This window comes from Mustelus asterias, chromosome X (genome assembly GCF_964213995.1).
Source record: "Mustelus asterias chromosome X, sMusAst1.hap1.1, whole genome shotgun sequence".
Lineage (NCBI taxonomy): Eukaryota > Metazoa > Chordata > Chondrichthyes > Carcharhiniformes > Triakidae > Mustelus > Mustelus asterias.
The window spans coordinates 16,523,991-16,544,274 of record NC_135834.1 but is presented as its reverse complement, the minus strand read 5'-3'; the positions used below and the strand labels follow the sequence as shown (position 1 = coordinate 16,544,274).

Sequence of the window (20,284 nt, the reverse complement as noted above, 5' to 3'; positions counted from 1 at the left end):
AGCAGGTCTGACAGCATCTGTGGAGAGAGAATAGAGCCAACCTTTCAAGTCTGGATGACCCTTTGTCAGAGGTTTTTATTCAGTCGGGGGATGAAGGGTTATGGGGAGTGGACAGGAAAGTGGTGATGAGGCTGAGATGTGATCAAACATGATCGTATTGAATGTCGGAGCAGGTTTGAGGGGATGAATTGCCTACTTCTGCTCCTAGTTCTTGTGTTCTGACAGAAATATGTGTCACTTCGCAATTTCTATCCTGGATGGACAGTAGTATCTATTGTAAACTTTTTTTTTTGCAGGATATTGGATTTAGATTCTCAGACGACAAACTCAATGCAAGCATCACATCAAAGTCGGATGAAGTCACTCGATTTGTCAGGACTTGAATATCATCAGCCTCTGAGTGTAAGGATTGAGCTCCATGTTATTACACTCACTGTGTAAAATTTCTTCCTCACATCTCCCTGTATCTCTTACATCAAATATTAAATCTGTGTTTGGTAATCCTTTTGCTATCAGCTATTATGATAGATTCAGGTAAAATGCACAAGGAAAAACCCTATCATAAACATGTGCACCTCTATCAAATCTCCCTTCAATCTTCTTTGCTTCAAGGAGATCAACCCCAGTTTCTCTGCCCACAGTGGTAGCCATGTGTGCCATCTACAGAATGCCCTGCGGCAACACATTCCAAAGCCATGCCCTCTACTACCAAAAAGGTCAAGGGCAACAAATGTAAAGGAATACCACCAGCTACAAGTTGCACTCCAAGTCGCACAGCATTTGACTTGGAACTATATTGGTGTATGACCTGGAGGAGAATTTGGGGACAAGGGTGTTCACATACACCAATGACTATTGTGGTCTTTCGAGGTGCTGGAGGTTGAGATCTTCCAAGATTCTGTCATAATGCTGGTTGAGGTGTGTAATATATAATAATATCTCTCCCCTTCACTCTCTACTTCCCCCAGCCTCTATCTCTCCCTCTCTTTATTTCTCTCTCACCCTCTCCTCCCTTGTGGGCTAAATTCGTTCACAATCCCAGATCACATTTTGGGTTCCCTTCCCTGAAGGACATTAGTGATCCAGTTGGGTTTTTACAACAATCCAGCAGCTTTCATGGTCACTTTTTCCTTGTGCCGGCCCCACAAATTACCAGATTCATTCAGCTCAATTTCACAATCTGTCTGTGTTTTTGTGTGGGTTCTCTCTCACTCCCTTTCTTCTGTTTTAACTCAATTTCACAGGGTGTTAGAAGGAGAGGATTTTCAGTCAGGAAACCAAAACCAAACAGGACTTCAGGATCTGAGAGAGTCTTTGGATTTATCAGGATCTTTGAATATGGAAGGAAACAGCACTGTTCACACTGCGAATGAATCGTGGAAATGTGGGGATTCTGGAAAGGGATTCAGTTGTCCATCTGAGGTGGAAATTCATCGTAGCAATCACGCTGCGGAGAGGCAGTTCACCTGCTCTGAATGTGGAAAGGGATTCAGTCGGACAGCCTACCTGCAGGCACACCAGCGCGTTCACACTGACGAGAGACCTTTCAAATGTCCAGATTGCGGGAAGTGCTTTAAAACTTCCAGGGAACTGCTGATCCATAAACGTGTTCACACTGACGAGAAGCTGTTCAGCTGCCTGGAGTGTGGAACTGGGTTCAAGACGTCATCTAATCTCATTGTACACCAGCGAATTCACACTAAGGAGAGACCGTTCTCCTGCTCCGAGTGTGGGAAGGGATTCAGCCAGTTGTCCACCCTGCAGAAACACCAGCGAGTTCACACCGGGGAGAAGCCATTCACCTGCTCCAAGTGTGGAATGCAATTTAATAATTCAACCAACCTGCAGACACATCAGCAAGTTCACACTGATGAGAGACCTTATAAATGCCCAGACTGTGGGAAGTGCTTTAAAAGTTCTGTGGCGCTGATGCAGCATCAACGGGTTCACACTGATGAGAAGCCATTCAGATGCTCTGACTGTGGGACTGGCTTCAGGCGATCATCTGACCTCACTAAACACCAGCGCATTCACACTGGGGAGAAACCATTCACCTGCGCTGAATGTGGGAAGGGATTCACTCAGTCATCTGCCCTGCGGACACACCAGCGAGTTCATGCTGGAGAGAGACCATTCACCTGCTCAGAGTGTGGAAAAGGATTCACTCTGTCAACCGACCTGCTGAGACACCAGCAAGTTCACACTGACGAGAGGCCCTTTAAATGTCGAGACTGTGTGAAGTGTTATAATACTTCCCAGGAACTAACATCCCATCAACGTGTTCACACTGATGAGAGACCATTCAAGTGCTCTCACTGTGAGACTAGGTTTAGGCAACTATCTCAACTCACTGTTCACCAGCGAATTCACACTGGGGAGAGACCATTCACCTGCTCTATGTGTGGAAAGGGGTTTACTCAGTCATCACATCTGCTGAGACACCAGCGAATTCACAAGTAACTATAGTGATAGGACTGTGCTGTTAATCACATCCAGGATTGAACCATGTTCATTGGAATCTCTTTCTGCTGATATTAATGAACTCCAACCTAGGTATAGGTGTTAATTTTCTGAATAAAAGTCAAATAAATAATTTATTTGTTAAACAGTGTGTCACATCTTTTTAATATCTCCAACACAAGTCAGTTCCTTTTCAAGGTTTCTTCCTCTCCCCTGCCTCCTCCATTCTCACCTCCATAACAAGTATCATGGAGCTTCTTTGTCACTATGATTTCGACAATCCCATCAGCTGTCTCTGCTGCTTCATTCCCTTGCACGAGCCCACCAGGACAAGCTGTTTCTAAAGTTTTGCCTTGTTTGAGCCCTGATATCCCATCTTTCTTTAATATAAAAGCAAAATATTATGGATACTGAAATCTGAAAGAAAAGAGAAAATGCTGGAAAATCTCAGCAAGTCTGGCAGCATCTGCATGGAGAGAAAAGAGCTGACGTTTTGTGTCCAGATGACCCTTTGTCAAATCTAAAAGGCACAGAGAGTGGGAGATATTTATACTGCAGGGGAGGCAAAGAAAGATGAGTCAAAGCCACAAAAACGATGGGAAAGGCTGCTAATGGCAGTCCATAGAATAGAAGATGTGAATGGCCAAAAGGTAGACAAACTGAAATCAGAGGGTAAGCTGTGATAGATGAGGGGGGAGCGGGTAGATGGGAGAATTAAAATTGAGTAAAAGGGGAGGCAATGGGGGAGAAGAGGTAAGGAACGGGGGATAAAATAAGGGGAAAGAGTAGGGGGGAATAAAGGAAGACAAATAAAAGGGAGGGAACAGTTAAAAATTAAATATAATGAAAACATAGGGGTTGAGATGGGGTTGCGCTAATCATCTGAAGTTGTTGAATTCGATGTTGAGACCGGAAGGCTGCAATGAGCCTAGCCAGAAGTTAAGGTGCTGTTCCTCCAGTTTGCATTGAGCTTCACTGGAACATTGCAGCAGGCCAAGGACAGACATGTGAGCATGAGAACAGGATCGTGTGTTAAAATGGCAAGCAACGGGTAGGTCAGGGTCCTGATTGCACACATACCAAAGGTGCTCAGCAAAGCAGTCTACATTTGGTCTCTCTGATATAGAGGAGACCGCATTGGGAGCAGCGAATGCAATAGACCAAATTGAAAGAGGTGCAAGTGAAACACTGCTTAACCTGGAATGAGGGTTTTGGACCTTGGATGGTAACCATGGAAGAGGTAAAGGGGCAGGTGTTACACCTTCTGCGATTGCATGAGATGGTGCCATGTGTGATGGGAGAGGTTTTGGGTATTGTGGAGGAGTGGACTAGGTTATCCTGGAGGGAATGGTTTCTGCCGAATGCTGACGGAGGGAGTGAAGGGAAGATGTATTTGGCGGTGGCATCATGCTGGAGTTGGCAAAAATTGCAGAGGATTATGCTTTGTGTGCGGAGGCTGGTGGGGCAAAATGTGAGAACAAAGGGGACTCTATCCTTGTTCTGGGGGGGGGGGGGGGGTGGTGGTGAGGGTCGTGGTGTGGGAGATGGACCGCACGCTATTGAGACCCCTGTCAACAATTGTAGGTGGGAAACCACAGTTGAGGAGGAAGAAGCACATATTAGAAGCACCACTTTGGAAAGTGGCATTATCGGAACAAATATGATGGAGGCGAAGGAGCTGAGATTAAGGGATGGAGTCCTTACAGGGTGTAGGGTGGAAAGAGCTGTCGTCCAGATGGCAATGAGAGTTAGTTGGCTTGTAATGGATATTGGTAAATAAGTCTATTGCCGGAAATGGAGACAGAAAGGTCAAGGAAGGGAAGGGAAGTGTCTGGAAGGGAAGGGAAGTGTCTGAAATGGAACAAGTGAAGGTGATGGAGGGGTGGAAACTGGAAGCAAAGTTGATGAATTTAGAACATAGAACATTACAGCGCAGTACAGGCCCTTCGGCCCTCGATGTTGCGCCGACCAGTGGTACCAATCTAAAGCCCCTCCAATCTACACTATTCCAATATCATCCATATGTTTATCCAATAACCATTTGAATGCGCTAATTTTTCCAGGTCCAGACGAGAGCATGAGGTGGCAGCAAAATAGTCACCAATGTACCTGTGAAGGAGTTGTGGGAGGAGACCCGGGTAGACCTGGAACAAGGAACGTTCAACATACCCCTTAAACAGACAAGCATAGCTAGGACCCATGCGGGTACCCATTGCTGCACCGTTGATTTGGAGAAAGTGGCATGAGTTAAAGGAGAAGTTGTTGAGAGAGAGAACGAGTTCAGCCAGGCAGAGGAGAGTCATGTTGGTTGTGAATTGTTCAGGTCTCGTTTCAAGAAAGAGGTGAAGACCTCTCAGGCCATCCTGGTGTGGGATGGAGGTGTGGAGAGATTTCACATCCACGGTGAATAGGAGGCGGTTAGGGCCTACGAACTGGAAGCTATCAATATGATACAGGGCATTAAAGGAATCCCGGATGTAGGTGGGGAGGGAATGGACTAGAGGAGTGAGGATGGAGTCAAGATAAGAGGAAATAAGTTCGGTGGCGCAGGAGCATACTGACACAATGGGCCTACCAGGACAATCCTTTTTGTGGATTTGGGAAGTCGGTGGAAGTGGGCTATCCGGGTTTGGAAGACTGAGATTGGAAGCTGTGAGGGGAAGGCATCCGGAACATTAACACTGTGTCCCACTCCACAGATGCTCAGAACCTTGTTTTATTCAATGAGGAATTCCTCGTCACTGTAACAGTTCACACAGCGGCAAGAAAGAATTGTGCCCAGAAATTGAATAGCAGTGAAAGCGCTGAACCCTAACCAGTAGCCCACCAGGGAAGCTGACCGTAACCTTACCACTTAGCTAACAATCATGCGTTTATTCATTGCCTTCTGTGACATCAGTGTATGTTTAAAAAAAAATTTCTTTTAAGAAAAACATGATTTCTGCAGTTCACAGCTTCAGTGGTTTCTCAGCTCACAGCTTCAGTGATGTCATTGTTGCTGGCTTGGTACCAGATGCCCTTTTATTGCTGCTTCAGAACCATAGAAAATTACAGCTCAGAAACAGGCCTTTTGGGCCTTCTTGTCTGTGCCAAACCATTTTTTGCCTAGTCCCACTGACCTGCAATTGGACCATATCCCTCCACACCCCTCTCATCCATGAACCCGTCCAAGTTTTTCTTAAGTGTTACACTCCCACCACTCTCTGCGTGAAGAAGCCCCCCCTAATATTCCCTTTAAACTTTTCTCCTTTCACCCTTAACCCATGCCCTCTGGTTTTTTTCTCCCCTAGCCTCAGTGGAAAAAGCCTGCTTGCATTCACTCTATCTATACCCATCAAAATCTTATACACCTCTATCAAATGTCCCCTCAATCTTCTGCGCTCCAGGGAATAAAGTCCCAACCTATTCAATCTCTCTCTGTAACTCTTACTTTGTTTTTACTTTGTTTTTTTTTATATGACTCTGCATTGTTCGGAGAGGGGAAAATAACTCGTTGGCAGGTCAGGTAACAGGGAGGTTTTTTTGATTTTCAGTTCCGAGCTGCAGGTTTGAGTTTTAGTTTAGAAGGGAGTGGACATCAGACTGAAAGCATTGTCTCTTCTCTCTCCCCTTGGTTTTGGGAAATTCTGCTGCTTGGCTGAAAGCCATCCGGGAGTAGAAAATCTGTTGTTGGGGGCTGGACCAAGAGGTCCACTGGTGCTTTGGAAAGCTGTCTTCAGGCTGTTCTGAGTCTCAAGAGCATTGGACTGCAGAATTCAACGAACGGTCTCGATCCCAGTATCAAGTGAGCATTAATTTGTGGTGTGTTAAATCTGTGAAAAGGGTTTTCTGCTGTCTATGGGTTTTGGTTTTAACTGGAACACATGAGAGATATTCATGAAGGGTTATACAATATCGTGGATGTTTTGTTTCTTGTATGTAATTGATAAAAGTTCTTGCTAATTTTATTACCATACATGTTAACTATATTCTTAAATAAACTTCGTTTGATAAAAGCTCCCTACTGGGTCACTTGAATCACACCTGAAATGAAACATCTCTTGAGTCGGTTGGTACGTGACCTCAGAATTTTGTATCTTTTTCCCGAAGGAAGAAGGTGGAAAAGAGAATGTCCGGGATGCGTGGGGTCCTTAATTATGCTGGCTGCTTTGCCGAGGCAGCGGGAAGTGTAGACAGAGTCAATGGATGGGAGGCTAGTTTGCATGGTGGATTGGGCTACATTCACAACCTTTTGTAGTTCTTTGCAGTCTTGGGCAGAGTAGGAGCCATACCAAGCTGTGATACAACCAGAAAGAATGCTTTCTATGGTGCATCTGTAAAAGTTGGTGACAGTCGTAGCTGACATGCCAAATTTCCTTAGTCTTCTGAGAAAGTAGAGGCATTGGTGGGCTTTCTTAACTATAGTGTCGGCATGGGGAGACCAGGACAGGTTGTTGGTGATCTGGACACCTAAAAGTTTGAAGCTCTCGACCCTTTCTAGTTCATCCCTATTGATGTAGACAGGGACATGTTCTCCTTTACGTTTCCTTAACTCAATGACAATCTCCTTCATTTTGTTGACATTGAGGGAGAGATTATTGTTACCACACCAGTTCACCAGATTCTCTATCTCATTCCTGTACTCTGTCTCATCATTGTCTGAGATCCAACCCACTACGGTGGTGTCGTCAGCAAACTTGAAAATGGAATTGGAGGGGAATTTGGCCGCACAGTCATAGGTGTATAAGGAGTATAGTAGGGGGCTGAGAACACAGCCTTGTGGGACACCAGTGTTGAGGATGATTGTGGAGGAGGTGTTGTTGCCAATCCTTACTGATTGTGGTCTGAGAGTTAGGAAGTTCAGGATCCAGTCGCAGAGGGAGGTGCCGAGGCCCAGGCCACAGAGTTTGGAGATGAGTTTCGTGGGAATAATAGTGTTGAAGGCTGAGCTGTCGTCAATAAATAGGAGTCTGACATAGGTGTCCTTGTTCTTTAGGTGTTCCAGGGTTGAGTGCAGGGCCAGGGAAATGGCGTCTGCTGTGGACCCGTTGCGGCGGTAGGCAAATAGGCAAACTGTAGTGGATCCAGGTGGTCTGGGAATTGATTCGTGCCATGACTAACCTTTCGAAGCACTTCATAATGATGGATGTCAGAGCCACCGGCTGATAGTCTGACCTGAACCATAACACTTCCTTGTGGTCCCTCACACAACAAACATGTTTCTCAGACAAAATATTCTGTTATCCACAGTCACACTCTCTTTCCAGTCTTGTGCATGTCACTACGTTTTGTAATTATTTACAATTTCACATTGGCTTCCAGTGTGATGAAAGCAGAGCTGTGATAAGTTAATGCTGTTCAGCAGGAGTACCACAAGAAGGTTTATCACTGATTAATCCTAACATTGCTCTTTGAATGTAGTGAGCTGCAGTAATATTTAATGCAGCATAACGTATCATTATTCATTTTGACAGGAGGAACCAGCAAAGGGAATGTAAATGTAAATTGCTGTGGGTAATTGACAGGATTGTGAAATGGGATGGACTTTTCTCCCTGCTCTGGAAACTGGCACCAGTGTCACTCGTGTCTTCGATCAGGAAGTACTTCCAGCTCCTCTTAATTCAGGTGCTGCAAAAAAAAAAAATCACTCTTCATTCCCTGACTCGGGATCGAACCTGGGTGGTCAAAGTGCCGAATCCTAACCACGAGGCCACCAGGAAACTGCCTGCATGACCTTTGACTGGCCAATCCATGCTAATGTGACCCTTTGTTTCCATTTGAGCATTTTTTATGTATACAAGGGACAGGTCTATCTGAAAGGGTCTCTTGATAAGAACAAATTTCCTGTGGATGCTGTAATCTGAAACAAGAACAGAAAATGCTGGAAAATCTCAATAGGTCTGACAGTATCTGTGGAGAGAGAATAGAGCTAACGTTCAAAGTCTGGGTGACCCTTCGTCAGAGCTGAAGGCAAATAAATTTGTACGAGATTGAAACTGTAAGGGTGAGAGAGATGGATGTGGGTGGGTGACAAAGGTGTCACAGATATAATAAAGGACAAAGTGAATGTAAATGGTGATGATCATGGCTAACAGGGGTGCTGATAGCTGCCCATTAAGAGATCAGAATGTGTAAATGGCAGGACAAAGGACGGCCTTGGAGATGTAACAGATGGCCCGAGTGTGGTGGTGGGAGGGGACAACAAGATGGAAAGCGAAATTTTAAATAAATAATGCAAGAAATGGAAATTAAAAATTAAAACTATGTAAAAGATCTAAAATAATAAATAAATAAGATAGAATAAAGTAAAACAAAATAAATGGAAATGGGATGAAGATGGAGGAGAGATGCCCTGAAGTTGTTGAACTCAATGTTAAGTACAGAAGGCAGAAAATTACCGATCTGAAGATTGGGTGATGTATCTCAAGTGTGCATTGGAGTGCCTCTTGATACCATTGTTTGTGACCCCTTCCGTCACATTACTGATGACCAAGCGTAGCCTGGAGGTAATAGGCGACATTGGATTTGTCCTGATTTTTGTAAACCGGGCATACTTGGGCAAATTGTCACATCACCAGTTCGGTGCCAGTGTTGTAGCTTAGAGACAGCTTAGCTAGGATTGCAACAAGTTCTGCAGCTCAATTCTTCAGCACCATTGCCAGAATATTTTCAGGGCCATAGTCTGTACAGTTTTCTTCATTTGATGGGAAGTCTAAGGCACTGAATTTAGGATTGTGACATTTGTGGAGGAATGGGATCTAATTCCCACCACTGTCAGATATTCACTTAATTTACTTTAAACATTTTGAACACCTTTGATCAAACATGTGATCACTAAAATTTAATGCAGTAGAATATATCATCATTCATTTTGATTAGCGGAGACAATGTAAAGTGAATAATTGAAAGAACCAATTTAGTTGCTCTGCCAGTAAACTGGATCTGCTTCCCCTGTCCACATTACAGTGTTTATGTAGTGCAGTGGTTATCAAGTTTGCCTCACACGTGAAAGGTCCCCAGTTTGAAGCCAGGCAGAAACATGTCTGAATTCTTTTTATTTCAAAATGATTCAGATTTCAGAATCATTCTCAATTCTCATGAAACATTAATTGAGCTGTTGAGATTTTACAGCATTTAAGTTGGGAATCACTCAGTAAAGAGAACAAAAGAGAAAGTCTGTGATAGAGAGCAAGGCAGGATGGATTAACTGACACAAAGAATGATAAAGTTGATAAGACTCACCTGATGAAGGAGGAGCACTCCGTAAGCTCGTGATTCCAAATAAACCTGTTGGACTTTAACCTGGTGTTGTGCAATTCTTACTGTGCCCACCCCAGTCCAACATCGGCATCTCCACAACAAGGAATGACACAAGGAATGATGGACAAGCAACATTAAGCTGGTGATGGTGGAGCCCGGGTGGTCTAGTGGTTCCGAATCAGTGTTTTCACCCCAAGGACCTGGGGTTGATAACAATCGACAACTAAGCAGAACATTTTGTATCTGCTCCGTTTGTGGGGTAATTGAATCTGAACACAAGGAAAGACGTATTTTACTGTAATCATAAAGTGATATAATTGTGTGAAGGTGTCTCAAGCGAAAGTAACCTGAAATGAAGCAATGGCAAAAGCAATGATGATCAACTGATTGCAAATATCTCACATCAGCTTCTCTGGTCAACATTCAGTCTGGTAGCCTGGATTTGATTTCCAGCCACGGAATGAATAATTTCCTATAATTCTTCATTGAATGGAAACACACCTCACAGCATCTATGAATTGAGAAGCAAGATTAATTTTCCAGCTGGATGAACTTGTATCACAGCTGGAAATGTCAGAGATGTCACATCGACAATAAGCTCTGAAGAAGAATCACACGGCAGACATTAATCACTGAAAGTAACTGATACATCTCAAATTCTGCCACTTTCAAGTCACATCTTTGAACTTCGTGCTCCCGATCTCAGACACTTCCATATGAATCAAACATTACCCACCAAAAGCTACATCCTGATGCTCGTTCCACTGGTTATATAGAGTAACTGTGAATTTGGGCATGTGGTTGTCTTCATTGCTTGAAGGGCCAGTCATCGTGGCTGAGTGGTTAAAGTGATGGAGTTTAAATCCATTGGGATTTCCTGCTTTTCATTATTCTTGGTTTTAACTGTGTCCACAGAGCTAATTCAGTCAGTGTAAATGGTTAAGGCTGACCCATTACCACACAGATTTTACTTTGTCTGACCAAAACTATTGGCAGCACTTTGCAGCCTATTATTGTCCTTCACTATCTGTGTGCGTTCTTGACCTGCTGGCCATGTGACATTTCCAACTCGGAGACAAAACTACAAATCTCACTTTCCTGATTCTGACAGAGCTGTTTTCGACCAGAAAGTTATTCAGGTCTGGTTAACAGATCATCAAAAACATTAAATCTTAAGTTTCCCAAAGTCAGTCTGTGAAACTGCAAGTGCTAAATCCTAACCACGAGACCACCAGGAACTAATATTCCTTGATTCTCCCAGACGCTGATTACAAGAATGTGCACAGTACCAGTTATCCACAGTCGCACTCTTCTTACAGTCTTGGGCACGTTAAGATTTGAAATTGTTCTCATTTTCACACTGGCTTCCTGTGTGATGAAAGCAGCGCTGTGATAAGCTGATGTTGTTCAGCAGATTTACCACAATAAGGTTTATAACAGGTTAATGCGAACATTGCTCTTTGAATGTGATGAGCTACAGTGAAATTTAATGCAGTAGAAGGTAGCTTCCTCATTTTGACAGGATGAACCAGCAAGAGCAATGCAAACATGAATTGCTGTGGGTAATTGATGACATTGTCGAATGGGACAGATTTTTCTCCCTGCAGTTCAAATTGGCACAAGTATTGAGTGACCATTTCCAGGCAATTGTTGTGTTCTGGGTTCTGTGGTGTAATGGTGAGCACTCTGGACTCTAAATCCAGCGATCTGAGTTCAAACCTTGGTGGAACCTTGCTCTGCTTTACTAATGCTGATGATTGGTTTGCTGAAGGACATTTTGTTTAAATTTCTCACAAGTTGTGAATGGAGTGGACAATTTGTCAGCCCGTTCAACTGTTATTACAATGCACATTACTGAGACTGTGACACCAGATGCCTGCAACATCAGTGTTTTTTTCCATCTTTCTGCTACTCTTGAACTCCTCTGTTGAAAAAAAACAGTTGGTGTCACACAACAACAACCATACGATTGGAGCCTGGCAATTATTGAGCAAGTGTACATGTGTGTATGTGTGAGAGAGTGTGTGCGTGTGTATGTATGGGTGGGTGGGTGGCTGTGGGCGTTAGATCTGGGAGAAAGGTCTCCTGCCTTAAACTAACCCTCTGTTGATCCTATGGTGTAATGGTTAGCACTCTGGATTTTGAATCCAGCAATCTGAGTTTGAATCTCGGTGGAACCTGTATTGTTGTCCTCCTAACTCTTGTGGAAATGGAGAAGGATGACTCAATGAATGACACCAGTAGGGGGAAATCCCCTGACCCCCTCCTCCCCCCCCCCCCGTGGCAAATGGCCACTCAAACAATTTGACCTTTCATTCAATGTGGCTTTTCTGACACGGTGGCACAATGGTTAGCACTGCTGCCTCACAGTGCCAGGGACCAGGGTTCAATTCTACTTTGGGTGACTGTCGATGTGCAGTTTGCACATTCTCCACGTCTCTGCGCATGTGGAAGGAAACTGAGCTCCCAGTGCGCAATCCAAAAATGTGCTTGTAGGTCAATTGGCCGTGCTACATTGTCCATAATGTCAGGGGACCAACACGGTAAATATATGGCTTGATGGGGATAGGGCCTGAGTGCGATTGTTGTTGGTGTAAGCCCGATAGTGCAGAAGGAAGCCATTCGGCCTATCGCAATTCAATGATTCTGCCTCTGAGCTCCTCTAATTTATGAGCAATTGTCTTCTGGGGCTGATGCAATGACGGCAGGAGAGTCATTTGCTGCATCACCTGCAACGTGATTGCAGTGGAATTTGTTGAAATTTTCTCAATGTTGCACTTTGAGAGTTTTGAATGAAATGCCCTTCAGCAAACCAATCATCAGCTTTCACAAAGAAAAGGCAGGATTCCACCAAGATTTGAACTCAGATTGCTGGATTCAGAATCCAGAGTGCTCACCATTGCAACACAACCCAGAACACAGCAAGCTGTGGCAAATGGTCAGTCAAATAATTTGACCTCTTTTCATTCAATGTGGCAGCAACAGCAAGTGTGACAACAATGTGTCGTTACGCGCCACTATTGATATGCAATAAACTTACAAGACACTGCCCCAAATATACAGCAAATCATTTCATCCCAAGCCGTATCTGGCGGCATCAGCAGAAATAGTCATATTTCACAGGGGCAAGTGCCCAGTCATAGAGGCACACAGAAATGGCCATTCAGCCCATCGCGTCTGCACCGGTCAATCACATCTCTATTCAAATTCCATTTTCCAGCACTTGGCCCATAGCCTTGTGTGCCTTGACATCGCAAGTGCACATCTAAATACTTTTTCAATGTTAAGAAGGTCTCTGCCCCCATTACACTTTGAGTGAATGAGTTGTAGACTCCCACCAGCCACAGTGTGAAAGGTTTATCCTCATATCCCCTCCAAACCTCCTGCCACTTACCTTAAAACTTTAACCCCGATTCACTGAACCCTCCATCAAGGGGCTAAGTTTATTCCTGTCTACTCTCACTATGGACCTTATACCGAGGAGGGACATGAACAGAGTGGTTAAGGAGCTGTTCTTCCTCTTAGTTGAAGGGTCAGTCTCGAGGGGACATAGGTTCAAGCTGAGGAGCAGGAGGTTAAGGGTTTGGGGGGGGGGTGAGGAAAAACTCTTCTTAACCCAGATGGTGCTGACAGTTTGGAATGTGCTGCCTGGAAGGATGGTACAGGCAGATTGCTTCACACACTTTAAAAAGTATCAGGAACAGCACTTGGCCCATCGTAACATTCAGGGCTATAGACCAAGTGCTGGCAGATGGGATCAGGTGGGAGTTCGGGTGTTTCTAATGTGTTAGTGTGGACTTGATGGACCCAAGGGCCTCTCCTGCGCTGTATGGTTCTATGATTCTATGAAATCCCGGGTCACAACCAGCCCTGGTGTGAATTCATTCACAACCGTGAAGTATCTGTACGGTCCCTCCCCAGTGTGACACTGCTATTATATCATTAATTGGGATGACCAAGTGAATCCCTTTTTCACTGTCAGCTGGTGATGACCATATTCACACTTTGATTTTACCCATCCGTTTCAGAGCAGGATCTCAGAGTGGCACGGTAGCACAGTGGTTAGCACTGCTGCTTCACAGCTCCAGGGTCCCGGGTTCGATTCCCGGCTCGGGTCACTGTCTGTGTGGAGTTTGCACATTCTCCTCGTGTCGGTGTGGGTTTCCTCCTGGTGCTCCGGTTTCCTCCCACAGTCCAAAGATGTGTGGGTTAGGTTGATTGGCCCTTAGAGTCCTGGGATGTGTAGGTTAGAGGGATTAGCGGGTAAAATATGTGGGGGTAGGGCCTGGGTGGGATTGTGGTCGGTGCAGACTCGATGGGCCGAATGGCCTCCTTCTGCACTGTAGGGTTTCTATGATTTATTTCTTTGCATTAAGTGCCACATTGTGAGAACTCACCAGTTAAACAAATACGTCATACTGCAGATTGTTTACATCTACAATAAAAACAGGAAATCCTGAAATTTACAGTCAATCTGACTGCATCTGTGAAGAGTGAAACATTGCATTTCCGATGAAATGTAAACATTGAGTCTGTGCACAACTCGATTCACTCTGTTTATCAATCCATTGAAGCTGTCAGTGAAAACTGTCCTCTATGTTCTATGTGCGGCACGGTAGCACAGTAGTTAGCACCGCTGCTTCACAGCTCCATGGTCCTGGGTTCGATTCCCGGCTCGGGTCACTGTCTGTGTGGAGTTTGCACATTCTCCTCGTGTCTGCGCGGGTTTCCTCCGGGTGCTCCGGTTTCCTCCCACAGTCCAAAGATGTGCAGGTTAGGTTGATTGGCCAGGTTAAAAATTGCCCCTTATGCGTAGGTTAGCGGGAACAATATGTGGGGGTAGGGCCTGGGTGGGATTGTGGTCGGTGCAGACTCGATGGGCCGAATGGCCTCCTTCTGTACTGTAGGGTTTCTATGTCTATGTTTCTACTTCACTGGGAGTAAGAGGCACATGTTTGTGGGTGCAACTGAACAAATGTTGCTTTAAGGGATCTATTGTATATCCACCTGACAGTGCAGAGGGAACCTCAGTTTAAAATCTCAAACAAAGGGCAGCACTTCTGCCAGTGCAGTACTCTGTGCTCTGCAGTAGTGTTAACCTAGATTCTTGTGCTCAAGTCTCAGTAATGCGATTTGACTTCATAACCTTCCAACATCAAATTGTTACCAACAGAGTCACAGTAAAACAAAACTATTGAATGAAACAGAATTAATGGCAGGATTTGAGGGGACTTGTGACAGAATTTGCTTCACCCAGAGGGTGTGGCAGAGAATTCACCGTCTGAGCTGTGTTGAAGCAGAAACGTCTATTGGATTAAAAAGAGAACACTTGAAAAAAAACAGTTGAGGTCCTGTAACCTGCAGGGATACAGAGAAATAGGTAGACTGAGGGATTAGACTGGATTCCTGATCCTGGAAGGCACAGACATGGTTGATCGAATGACCTCCTTTTTGGGATAAATATTTCCATGTTCTATCATTTCAATGTTTAAAAATGATTAGATTTTTCCTGTGTGGTTTCTGAGTTTGCTCAACGAAAAGTTTGTTCAAAGATAACTGCGGAGAAGGATTGAGAGTTTTCAGTAAGAGAAATCAAAATATTGTGGATGCTGGAATGTGTAACAAAAGCAGAAAATGTTGGAAAATCTCAGCAGGTCTAACATCTGTGGAGAGAGAATAGAGCCAACCCAAAATGTTAGCTCTGCCCTCTCTCCATAGCTGCCATTAGACCTGCTGAGATTCTCCAGCATTTTTTGTTTTTCTGTTGTTGAGAATTTTCAGAGTGGGACAGAAGTGAAATGGGTCAACAGAGCAACAGATTTCCAATCAAAGCAAACAGAATTCAGATGCAGAATGACTCACCTTTAATTTCTCAACTTCAGCACTTTCTCCTTTCATCCTCATCCCTGTTGTTATTTAACCTGTCCTGCCTTCCACATGATCACAAACCTTCTCTTCCTTTTGTACCACTCCCCCATTCCCTGTCTGTGAACTTTATTGAAATTTGATGAAAGTTCAGTGACCTGAACCGTTTACTCTTTCTCCCGTTACAGTTTGGGTCTGACCCGCTGAGAATTCACCACATTTTTCTGTTTTTAAATGAGTGCGAGAGATGTCTAGTCAATTCCCCTGTACCCAGGGTGTCTGACACCGATTTCCACAGTGCACTGGTCAGAAAGTTTGTTTTCAATGTGAAATTAAGCGTTTTGATTCCACGTGGAGGATTTACACTTACAATGTTCTGGGAAGATGGTGACATCGTGGGATAATCAGTGGAGCATGAATCCCGAGGCCCAGGAACATAGGTCCAGATCACACACAGCTTACAACTGAAACTGAAGTGAAATCTAGTCTCTGTAATGAAGCTTTTTTTTCTGATTGTCATGAAAGCTCATCTGGACCTTTTGCAGAAGGTAATCTGTCATCCCTATGAGTCTGACATACATGAGTTCCAGACCCACAGCACTGTGATTGACTCTTAACTGCCCTCTGAAATGGCCCAGAAAAATATGCAGTTCAAGGGGAAATAGGGATGACCAACAAATGCTGGCATTGACAACAAAATATATGTTGTATTAGTAATATTTTATGAAATTATTAATTCTCATTTTGTTTCACTTCATGTCAAACAGGGTGACATATTCTGGTGTCTTATTATTTAAAACTTCAGCCCTTTAACTGTTTAAACAGTTAAGGTTCAGTCAGAAAACTGATCCACTGTGATCCGAAAAAAAAAGAACTGCAATTGCTGCAAAACCCACCTCAAAACAGAGAATGTTGGAAACACTTAGCAGGTCAAACAGCATCTGTGGAGAGGGAAACAGAGTGAACCGTTTAGGTCAGTGAACTTTTAGCCAAACTGGAAAAATTTAGAGATTTAATTGTTTCAAACAAATACAGAGTCAAGGAAAATAGAGAGGGAGAGGAGGAAAAAAAACAAACAGCCTTGTGTTAGGAAGTAAGGCTGGAGTGATTAAATGACAATGGGAATGACTATAGTTTCCACTGACACAATCTCCTAGATCTGGGTTTAAATCTCACGCTAAATGAGAAGAAAACTCGCTGAATCGACCTACAGAATCCCCAAGGTTACAATGTATTCCTCTCAATCATTAATGACATAATTCTCATCTTCCACTTCTTGGCTGCACCTCCTTCCAAACATTGCAAACTCTGACATCTTTCATCTTAATGTTTTTATTCTAAATACTCCAGCCAGGGCGGGGGGGTCGTGGGGGAGGGGGGCTGAAGCCTCTCAGTATGTAGGTTGTCAAACGGTCTCCCAATTTCAGATTTTTCAATGGGATCACCTCTCATTCTAAACTATAGAGGACATACTCATCCAACTGAATCTCTCCTCCCAGGACACCAGCCTCATCACAGAAATCAATCCAGTCAATGTTGGCTACACACAGGCAGCAAGGGAATGGAAGGAACAAAGATAAAAAAAGGGAACAGTGATCGAGGCGCAGACAAAGAGACTGGGACAGTGAAAGAATCGGAGACAGATATACAGCAACAAGGAGAGATAAAGAGTGGGATAGAGTAACAGTCATGAATCCTTGCAGAAAGAGGCCATTCAGCTTGTCAGGTCTGCACAAACCACAATCCCACCCAGGCCTATCCCCAGAACCGCATGCATTTACTCAAGCTAGTCCCACTGACACTAAGGGGCAATTTAGCATTGCCAATCAACCCACACATCTGTGGGAGGAAACCGGAGCACCCAGAGAAAACCCACACAGACATGGGAAAACGTGCACACTCCACAGTGACCCAAGCCAGGAATCAAACACGGGTCGCTGGTGCTGTGAGAGAGCAGTGCTAACCACTGTGCAATCCCAATGTGCACCACTCACCTTAAGGAGCAGCGCTTCAAAAGCTCATGATTCCAAATAAACCTGTTGGACTGCGAGACCTCTTACTGTGCCCAACCCAGTCCAACGCCGGCATCTCTACATCATGACTATACACGCAGCAGCTGTCTGGACCCACAAGCATGGTGTCCTCGGAGTTGGTGAATAGGGATAAAGTGAATGTCTGCAAGCATAGCCACCTTTTGAAAATGTCTTGAATTACTTGAGTGTGTTGTGTTGATAGAATCCCTGCAGTGTGTGCTCAGGTTCTCAAACCAAACACCGCGTAAACCAATCCCGCCATGTGCACAGGAAATAAACTAATAAACCTAACAGCTTGGCCTATTGGAAACAGCAGCTAAACAAGGGCTCGTCCAGAATTTGAACCCGGGCCCTCTCGCAAGCTTGTGAACTTCAATACCCAAAGCGAGAATCCTACCCCTAGACCACCGAACCACCATTAGGAAAAATGCCCAGGTAAATACATGTTCACTGTCATCCAAAGCTGATCAGACATCCGCAGTGAAAGGGCTGAAAAAATATGCAGGCAATCGAGCTGCATGTGTGCACAGAGAAACAAAGATCATCTTTCACCTCCATGATGTTTAATTTAAACTGGGAATGGTTAGAAATGTTTTAAACAAGTGATATCCAGGAGGGAGGAAACAGAACAACAGCTGAAGAAGTGGAAGTCAGGAGAAAATAGGAGAAACAAAGAATCACAAAGTGATTACACCACAGAATGAGGCCAGTCCCAAGTTCTTTACAGGCCTCACATGTGCTGTGGATAAAGGGGAACATGGGGGTATACTGGATATAGATTACACATCTGCCACATTGATGTGGCTGGTGGGTTTTGAACATTGAAAGTTATGCTTAAGAACATAGGAATTAGGAGCAGAAGTAGGCAAATTCAGCACTTCGCGCCTGCTCCAGCATTCAGTCAGATCCCTGGTCTCAAATCCACATCCCCACCTGTTTCCTAACGGTGGCTCGTTGGTGTAGGGTTATGATTCTCTCTTTGGGTACTGAAGTCCACGAACTTGCGAGCGTTCCCAGGTTCAGGTTCCGGGTTCAAATGCCAGATGAGACAACAATGTGGTACCACTAAATGAGAAGCACTGCTGTCTCACAGCTCCAGGGACCAGGGTTTAATTCCCAGCTTGGGTCGCTGTGTGGAGAGTGCACGTTTTCCCTGTGTCTGCCTCTCAACCTATACATGTGACCTTAGCATCCAGACTTAAAACATTGGCTCTATTCTCTCCCCTCAGATGCTGTCAGACTTACTGAGATTTTCCAGCATTTTGTTTTTGTTTCAGATTCCACCATCCACAGTATTTTGCTTTTATAGACATACGACCTCTTGTTCTAGATTGCCCAATAAGAAAAAACATTTACTCTGCCTTTAGTCTATGAATCCCTTTTAGAATTTTATAAACCTCGATCACTTCAGCATCTATTCCACCTCACTGTTGATTTCATGTCCCAGTGAACTCAATCGGTGTTGTCATTGGCTGAAGGAGGCACTCATGTTCCACCCAAAAAGGAGAATTTGAAGGAGAATCTTGTCTCTGGTGAAAAAGATCAGATGAAAATAACAATCCAAGGGATATAAAGTTTTTTTTAAAAGTTTATTTATTAGTGTCACAAGTAGGCTTACATTAACACTGCAATGAAGTTACTGTGTAAAATCTCCCAGTTACCACACTCCGGCGTCTGTTCAGTTACACCGAGGGAGAATTTCACATGGCCAATGCACCTAACCAGCACATCTTTTAACTTTAAACTTTCTGATCGAAAGCAGATCTACTAGAATCAGCCGAGTGAGGTTTACAAGTTTACATCAGTTGGAAATGTCACATGTGCAACAGGTCCAAGAACAAACACAGAAAGTGAAAGACAGTAATAGGCTGAAAAACAGTTGATAGAGATGGTGATGCAAGGCAAAATCTGGATGGTAATTGGTCAGATTTTACCATTTACACTGACACTGAATTTGCTCAATCTGCAATGAAAAGTATTTGGAAATGTTTCCTTCGGGTTTCGAACCGTTGCAAGCGAAAGTGATAATTATAGTGGTGCTTTTGTTGCATGTTGTAATTGGCTGAACACACTGGTGTTGAACCAGAAGGTGCCATTTTGCAGGAGAAACTTGTTTGTGATGAAAGTGGTCTGATGTGAAAATTAAAATAACAAAAGGAGCGTTGATAAAGCAAATTGTAAGACACGCCCTAAGCTGCTGGTCTGGTGGTTAGAGTTTGACACTTTCACTGCTGTTTAGATTGCAGGTCAGGAAATGAAGATTTATTGCTCTCAACCAAACTGTGAAAATAAATATCAGTTATTGTCTGGTAGAACAAAAAATACAATCTCCCCTTGTGTCCTGAAGTGAAGACCCGGAGCAAATTCAACAGGATGTTTTCTTGTCATTTCTGGCAGGAGATTGGGAACCAGACGAGGTTCAGGACAGTTTAAACTGTGCCAGCCCTTCACTGCAGCTCATTGCGTTTCTGACTGGAGATGATTGCTGTTTGTTAAATGGTTCAGAATCATCTTTTGCAGTGAAGGAGCAGGTCTTCTGATGGCCTTTCCCAGCTCCATTGCTTCTAATGAATTTCAGCAACAATATCAGTAAATGATATGATTGCAATGCATTTCATTGTGGTAGCGTGGCTGAGTGGTCTGAGGTGCTGGATTAAGGCTCCAGTCTCTGTGGAGACGTGGGTTCG

The 20,284-nt window shown here is 44.1% G+C and overlaps 2 protein-coding genes across 2 annotated transcripts in view; both read left to right on the top strand.

The window, feature by feature from the left end:
• The window catches only part of LOC144481854 (uncharacterized), a 302,744-nt gene that overhangs the window by 215,257 nt on the left and 67,203 nt on the right, over window positions 1-20,284 (top strand). The window lies entirely within an intron of this gene.
• The window catches only part of LOC144481958 (uncharacterized), a 34,471-nt gene that overhangs the window by 7,836 nt on the left and 6,351 nt on the right, over window positions 1-20,284 (top strand). The window contains exons 3-4 of the mRNA XM_078201153.1: window positions 297-402; window positions 1,245-2,456. Coding sequence (XP_078057279.1) covers window positions 1,339-2,456 — 1,118 coding nt within the window. The 5' untranslated portion in view covers window positions 297-402; window positions 1,245-1,338. The remainder of the gene's footprint in view (window positions 1-296; window positions 403-1,244; window positions 2,457-20,284) is intronic.